The following is an 8,472-nucleotide window of genomic DNA, read 5'->3' as shown; positions in this document are numbered from 1 at the left end:
TGGTGTTTTCATGCAAATTTTTCTACTAGTTGGAGTTTTAGTCCACTTGTGTATCTTTGCCTTCAAAGCTCAAGGCTCCAGGATTATCTTCAGTATCTATGTTAATTGGTTCCCCTTTTCTTTGTTGAAGAGGGTCTGTGCAGTCTTTCTGCCTAGTCCACCATCTCATTGGAACCTGATGTCTGATTTCTTGACTGCTGCTTCCATGTCAGCTGCATATTGTAGGTTGTTAATGAGTCTTCCTCCAATCCTGATGCTGCATTCTTCTTCATATAGTCCTGTTTTTTGGATTATTTTTTCAGCATACAGATTGAATCAGTATGGTGAAAGGATACAACCCTGACACACACCTTTCCTGATTTCAAGTCAGTCAGTATCTCCTTGTTCTGTTCAAACTATGGCCTCTTGGTCTATGTACAGGTTTCTTATGAGCTGGAATTCCCATTCTTTGTAATGTTATTAATAATTTGTTATGATCCACGCAGTTGAATGCTTTTGCATAGTAAATAAAACACAAATAACATCTTTCTGGTATTACTTGCTTTTGGCCAAGATCCATCTGACATCAGCAATAATATCCCGCATTCCACGTCCTCTTCCAAATCTAGCTTGCATTTCTGGCAGTTCCCTGTCAATATACCACTGTAACCATTTTTGAAGTCTCTTCAGTGAAATTTTATTTGCATGTGATATTAATGATATTGTTTGATAATTTCCACATTCTATTGGATCACCTTTCTTTAGAATGGGCACAAATACTAATCTCTTCCAGTCAGTTGGCCAGGAAGCTGTCTTCCAAATTACTTGGCATAGATGAGTAAGTGCCTCTAGCACTGCATCCGTTTGTTGTTAACGTCTCAGTGGGTACTCTGTCAATTCCTGGAGTCTTGTTTCTCACCAATTCCTCCAGTGCAGCTTCAACTTCTTCCATTAGTGCTATTGGCTCTTGATCATATGCCATCTCTTGAAATAGTTAAACATGGACCAATTCTTTTTTGTACAGTGACTGTGTATTCCTTCCATTTTATTTTGATGCTTCCTGCATCAATTCAATATTTTGCCATACAATCCTTCAATATTGCAACTTGAGGCTTTAATTATTTCTTCAGTTTTCTCAGCTTGAAAAATGCCAAGAGTGTTCTTCTCTTTTGGTATTCTAATTCCAGGTCTTTGCACATTTTATTTTAATAATTTACTTTGTTTTCTCAAGCTGCTCTTTGAAATCTTCCGTTTAGCTGTTTTATCTTGTAATTTCTTCCATTTGCTTTAGCTACTCTTCGTTCAAGAGCAAGTTTCAGAGTCTCTTCTAACATCCATTTTGTTCTTCGTTTCCTATCTTTTTAATGACCTTTTGCTTTCTTCATGGATGATGTTCTTGATGTCATCCTATAACTTGTCTGGTTTTTGGTCATTGGTGTTCAATGCATCAAATCTATGCTTCAGATGGTCTCTAAATTCAGGAGGGATATAATCAAGGTCATATTTTGGCTTTCATGGTCTTGTTTTAATTGTCTTCAGTTTCAACTTGAACTTGCATATGAGCAGTTGATGGTCTGTTCCACAGTCAGCTCGTGGCCTCATTTTGGCTGAAGATATTGAGCTTTTCTGTCCCCTCTTTCCACAGTGTAGTTGATCTGATTCCTGTGTATTCCATCTGGCAAGGTCCATGTGTATAGTCACCATTTATGTTGTTGAAAAGGTATTTGTAATGAATAAGTCATTGGTCTTGCAAAATTCTATATGGATTCTCTGACCTCATTTATATTACCAGGGCTGTATTTTCTAACTACTGGCATAGTAGACTGTCTGATTCAGAATGGCCAATTACAGTCCATTTCAGCTCGCTAATGTCTAGGATATTGATCTTCATACATTCCATTTCATTTTTGACCACTTCCACTTTTCCTTGATTCATACTTTATAATTCCACATCCTGATTATTAGTGGATGTTTGCAGATTTTTTTTTCCCCCATTTTGAGTCATGCCCCACCAGCAAATGAAGGTCCTGAAAGCTTTACTCCATCCATGTCATTCAGGTCACCTCTACTTTGGGGAGGCTCCTCCTGCTCAGCTTTATCTTGAGTGCTTTCCAACCTGAAGAGCTCATCTTCTGGCACTACATCAAATAATGCTTCATGGTTCTTTATGAAATTTTCTAGTAATATATCAGACAGTATATAACTGCTACCATACTCCTGGGTATACACCCAAAAGACTTGAAAGCAGAGACTCAAAAAGAGACATGGTGCACACCAATGTTCATTGCAGCACTATGCACAATAGCCAAAATGTGGAAACCACCTCAATGCTCATCAAGAAATAAATGGATACACAAAATGTGGTACATACATACAATGAAGTACTACTCAACCAGGAGGAGAAATTAAGTCCTGATATTTGCTACAGTATAGATGGAGCTTGAAGACAGTGTGCTGAGTGAAATAAGTTAACCACAAAAGGACAAATATTGTATGACCTCAATTATGTAAAAAGACAAGAAAAGCAAATGTATAGATGCCAATGTTTATTAGTGGTTACCACGGGTGGGAGGGATGGGAATAAGAAGGGTTAACTGTGATGGAAAAATCACTCTGATTAAGGGTGGGGTTGCATAGCTGATTATCCTAACTGCTGTCAGTAAGTTGTATACCTGTAAAAAGTTGAATTGGCAGGAGCTGTGTGATAGATATATTTACAACAATAAAAAAATAGTAGCTGCTGAAGCTGCTTATGTACAGCCAAACATCTCATGGAATTTGGTTCCTTGGTTTGGAGGTTTAGGGTCATGGTTTCATGAGATACCCTAAATTCAGTTAATTGGCCTCCTAATGTGTTCAGTGCCTCTGTTCTACCTCCTTGTTCTTTGTATAGTCCTGAGTCTTCAAAGCTTACAAGTGTCCAACCAAGGCACAGCAATTGGTCTTTTGGCCTGGAGCAATAGAGGAAGAAGGAGAATCAGGGATATGAGGAGAATATGGAATATGTGACTTAACTGCCTCCATGAACAACTGCCTCCTTTGCTCTGAGACTAAAAGAACTGGATGGTGCTTGGCTACCATTATGGAACATTTTGATCATTCCGTAGAAGAATCCTGATCAAAAAGGGGAAAATGTAAAACAGAATTTCAGATTCTCATGGATCCTAGACTTTCTGGAGCCATGGAAGCTGGATAAACCCCTGAAACCATGGTCCTGAGATAATCTTTAAACCTTAAACCAAAAATATCCTCTGAAATCTTAAAACTAAATAATAATTTCACTTAATTAGTAAAAGAGGTCTTCCTTGAGTGTTGTGTTCTTTTTCTTTCTCTTTTTATAATCTGCTGATAGACATTTAGGTTGCTTCCACCTTTTAGTGCTATTATTTATTTATTTATTATTTATTGTGATTTGGGTGAAAGTTTACAGGTCAAATTGGTTTGCCATTCACCAGTGCACATACATTCTGTTTTGTGACATTCAATGCAATCCCCACAAGCAACAGTATTCTTCCCACTTCCTATCCATGTCCTCTCCTTCCCATTGGCATAACATAGTCCACAAGGTCTATGTTCTACATCCTACTTTGGTGAGTAGTGACAGGCATCTTAAAAGCTTGTGAGCAGCCATCTAACATGCAACTATTGGTCTCTCCCTGTCCAGAGAAAAGAAGAGTGAAGAAAATAAAAGATTCAAGGAAATAATTAGTCCAAAGGACTAATGGACCAGATAAACCTTAGCCTCCACTGCTTTGAGACCAGAACTAGATGGTGCCTGACTTCCATTACTAACTGCTCTGAAAGGAATCACAATGGGAGGTCCCAGATAGAGTGAGAGACAAATGTGGAACAAAACTCAAAATGATTAAAAAAAAAAAAAAAGAATAGGCTTACTGGTCAGAGGAAGACTGGTGAAACCCCCAAGATAAAGGCCCTTAGACACCTTTCAAGCTGGAAACTCAACCCATGTGGCTCAACTTTCAGCCAATAGATAGACTGATCTATAAATTGAACAATGATGCCACAGGGTATGCACTCATTAGAAAAATCAACCATATGAGATCAAGAGGGCAGCATTTGCCCAGGGATGGAGCTAGGAAGGCAGACGGGTATGGGAAGGAAGTGTATCATGCGCTTTTAGGAACTGTCTGCATGAGATCAAATTGACAACAGTAACTCAAAAGCTTAGATAGGAACCTTAGCACACAGTAAGTTTATGTTAATGAGGGAGAAGCAACTCAGAAAAGGAGAGTAAGAATGATTGCACATCTCAAAAAAAAAAGGTAATCAATGTCACTAAACTGTATATGTAGCAACTCTTGAACAAGTTTATGTTTTCCTGTGCATGTTTGCAACAACAACAAAATAAAATTTAGGAGGAAAAAAATAGATAAAAGGAATAAACAGAGTCACTACCAAAAAGAATCTACCATTTCAGGAGGTAGCATATGATCAAGAACTGATGGTATTGAAAGAAGAAGTCCAAGCTTCACTGAAGGAACTGGCAAAAAACAAGGTTCCAGGAACTGATGGAATATCAGTTTAGGTGTTTCAACAAATGGATGCAACACTGGATGCACTCACTCATTCATACCAAGAAATTTAGAAGACAAGTACATGGCCAACCAACTGGAAAAGATCCCTATCTGTTTCCATTTCAAAGAAAGGTGATCTAACATTATGCAGAAATTATCAAGAATATCATTAACATCACATACAAGTAAAATCTTACTGAAGACAATTAAAAAATGGTTGCAGCAATATGTCAACAGAGAACTGCCAAAAAAATTCTAACCAGAGTCAGAAGAGGATGTGGAACAAGAGATATCAGTGCTGATGCCAGATGGATCTTTGCTGAAAACAGAGAATACCAGAAAGATGTTTACCTGTGTTTTTTCGACTATGCAAAGACATTGTACTGTGCGCATCATAATAAATTATGAATGACATTGAGAAGAATGGGAATTTCAGAACACTTAATTGTGCTCATGAGGAAACTGTACATAGACCAAGAGGCAGTTGTTTGAACAGAACAAAGGGATACTTACTACATAATGTAAGATCAGGAAAGGTATGTCTTAGGGTTGTATCCTTTCACGATACTTATACAATCTGTATGCTGAGCAAATAATCTGAGAAGCTGGACTATAGGAAGAAGAACATGGCATCAGCATTGGAGGAAGACTCATTAACAGCCTGCAATACACAGAGGACACAACCTTTCTTGCTAAAAGTAAAGGAGACTTGAAACACTTACTGATGAAGGTTAAAGACTATATAACCTTCAGTATGGATAACACCTCAACATAAGAAAACAAAAATCCTCACAACTGGACCAATGAGCAGTGTAATGATAAATGGAGAAAAGATTGAAGTCGTCAAGGATTTAACTTTATTTGGATCCACAATCAACGCCCATGGAAGCAGCAGTCAAGAACATAAATGATGTATTGCATTGAGCAAATCTGCTGCAAAAGACCTCTGTAAAGTGTTAAGAAGCAAAGACAACACTTTGAACACTAAGGTGTGCCTGACCCAAGCCATGGTATTTTCAGTTACCTCATATGCATGCACATGCAAAAGCTGGACAATGAATAAGGAAGATCAAAGAACTGTTGCCTTTGAATTGTGGCATTAGTGAAAATATTGACTGTACCATGGACTTCCAGAAGAACAAACAAATCTCTCTTGGAAGAAGTATAGTTAGAATGCTCCTTAGAAGCAAGGATGACTACACTTCATTTCACATAGTTTGGACATATTATCAAGTGTGTCCAGTCCCTGGAGAAGGACATCATACTTGGTAAAGTAGAGAGTCAGTGAAAAAGAGAAAGACCCTCAATGACATGGATTGACACAGTGGCTGTAACAATGGGCTCAAACATCACACTGATTGTGAGGATAGCACAAGACTGGACTGTGTTTTGTTCTGTTGTACATAGGGTTGCTATTAGCAGGAACTGACTCGACAGCACCTAACAACATTTTTGGTCCGATGTGATTAAAATGCACATGGAATAATTTAATGATAATAAGAGCTCTCCTCTAAAAATGACTGGGAATTTCTAGTCAAAAATCCATTTGTTTAAAACCCGACTATCCCAGCTTTTGTTTTGCTTTGTTTTTGATCATTAAATTATGTTACCTAGTTGCAGTCATCTGCAAGAACCAGGGTGGGAGTGAGGAGCCTCCCTGCTCTAATTTGTTGCCAAATTAAGTAGTTGGAACTGCTCTTTCTTGAATGATACTTTGGCTTTCTAAGTCTGGCCTTGGGAATTAGAGCCAATGTTAATGGGGTGGGTCAGTGGGTAGGGGTAGTCTGGAAATATTGTAAGGCACAGTTTCTCTAAAATGGGACAGGGGACCTTTGAGAGTATTTGACCTGATGGAGGCCATCAGACAGGTTTTGGGGGGTGACTGGTACTTAGGTATTTCCCAAATGGTTAACTTTCAGGAAGGTGGGCAGCTCTAAAAGAGCAAAGATGGGGAAAAGCAGGCCCTGCTCAAGCCTCAGTCCTTTGGGGCTCCCCTGGTTGACCGCTCAGTGCTGTGCAGAACCTTAAACTGGGGGCAGCCCTTGGATTCAGAGCCAGACTTCATGCTGGCTTCTCTTCCCCTTGCAGCCTATGGGGCTGATTCAACATCTCCATCTACAGTGTGGTTTCAAAGTGACCTGGGGGACTCAGGGGACTCCCAGAGCCCTCCACTTCAGTCCCAGGAGTGAATCAAGAGGACCTTTTGTTTTGGGCTTGCCCGGATTAATCTGAGTGGAAGGAGAGCTCTTCCTAACCCTCCCCAGACAAACACGGTGAGCCACACTTGAAGTCCCCATAGCTTGGGCTGTGGCTGCCTCCCCAGGAGGTCTCGCCCTAGGGGCTCTCAGCTAAGTGGCATCACTCTCACGATTCTCCAGAGGCACCAGTGCTGGTAAATGCTGGTCCCATGGGGTTTAGTGCTCAGACAATATTGGAGAGGTAGTGCTTCCCCTGGGTGCTGCTGACTTCCCAAGTCAGGCGGACTCGGGTCCTTGGCAGCAGAAGGGTCTCCTGAAGCGTCTGGCTGTGTCTGGTCAAGGCAGTGTGGGAGCTCGCCCTTTACCGTCATCTCCACCCCTCATGAAACTTCTGCGTTACTAAAGCAGCTTCCAGACGTAGCTCCTCGCTGCCACCCACACTGAAGGTGGTCATTTAAAATTCCAGTCTTGCTCTCGAGGGCTTTGGCCTTCATCTTCACCTTTAATAACCAAGCGCCCGGTGCAGCGGCCCCTTCCCGCCCCGCGACAGATGTCGCTTCTGAGCGGGAATTTTGGGCATAGAAGATGCGGATCCGCACCACTCCGGGGATCTGGATACGTTTTAACTGGACACAGCCTGGGGTGTGTGTGTTGAGATTTGGCGGTGGGCACGTGGGCTGTGGGGCGAGGTGCGATGGGGTGAGGGAGGAGACAGTCTGAGAGGATTTTTCTGGAGGAATCAGACCCACTGCCGCCAAGAACATTCCTTCCACAAGTACAGGACACATGTTTCTTCTAATCCTCTCTCTAAAGGGGGTCAGAAGCGTGTCTATGACGAGCCTGGTGCGGGATTGCGAGTGTCCCGCTGCATATGAGTGGCGTGAGGGAGCTCTCTGCACGGTACTCTGGAGACCCCACCACCTGCCCCTGCGGACCCGGAGCCGAGCGTCTCCTAGGGCGGGGGAGGCGACGGCTGCCCCTGCCCGGGTGCACCAAGCGGCGTTCCGCCTCCCTCTGGGCCTGGTCTCGTCCTGGACCCAGCTGCCTGCTCGGCCGTCGGGCCCTCCCGAGTGCGGTCGCCTCGACGGCTCCCCCTGCCGGAGCGCCCTGTCCCCACCCTCCACCCGGAGGCTCAAGACTAGTCCCCCCAACTTGGTCTCTGCTGTTAACTAGTCGCGCTGCCGGAACGATGGGATGGGGTTGCCACAGCAACCAGACTGGACGTCACAATCCGGGCATGTGTGCCGCCCCCCCGCCGTGCCGCCGGCGCTGCCGCCGCCACCCTCCGCAAGCTGCGGGACTGGGCTGCGGGGCGCGGTGGGCGGAGCAGCCCAAGCTTTGCGGGGAGCACGGCTCAGCGGCCGCGAGGAGGGGGGGTCGGGACGGAGGGTGGAGGTTTGGGGGGTGGGGGGCAGGCGGCCGCCATCTTCTCGCCGAGGCCGCCTCGCCCGCCGAGCGCGCCCGTCCGGCAGCGCACGGGTTAAGGCTGGCACGGCGCCCGGCCGGAGGGGGGGCGCCCACCTCCCCTCCCCCCCGCGCCGGGCATGCGGGGCCCTCTGGGCACCGAGGAGGAGCTGCCGCGGATGTTCGCCGCGGAGATGGAGAACGAAGACGAGATGTCAGGTGAGCCGCACAGGCTGTGCCCCGGGCACGGGGCGAGGGGCCGTGGTCGGACTGCTCAGGCGACGGGCCCGGGCTGCACCGCGAGGGAGGGGCCCGGGCTGCGGGCTGCACTCCCGCCCTGCCGGCGCCGCGCGGCG

The 8,472-nt window shown here is 44.6% G+C and overlaps 1 protein-coding gene across 1 annotated transcript in view; it reads left to right on the top strand.

Moving 5' to 3' along the window:
• The first annotated feature begins 8,256 nt into the window (after positions 1-8,256).
• The window catches only part of CHD5 (chromodomain helicase DNA binding protein 5), an 88,772-nt gene continuing 88,556 nt past the window's right edge, over positions 8,257-8,472 (top strand). The window contains exon 1 of the mRNA XM_007942645.1: positions 8,257-8,335. Coding sequence (XP_007940836.1) covers positions 8,257-8,335 — 79 coding nt within the window. The remainder of the gene's footprint in view (positions 8,336-8,472) is intronic.

The sequence above is a fragment of the Orycteropus afer genome, unplaced genomic scaffold (genome assembly GCF_000298275.1).
Source record: "Orycteropus afer afer isolate SDZICR_OR568_19922 unplaced genomic scaffold, OryAfe1.0 scaffold00094, whole genome shotgun sequence".
Lineage (NCBI taxonomy): Eukaryota > Metazoa > Chordata > Mammalia > Tubulidentata > Orycteropodidae > Orycteropus > Orycteropus afer.
Note: the sequence above shows the minus strand (reverse complement) of the source record. Positions and strands in the feature narration are given on the sequence as shown.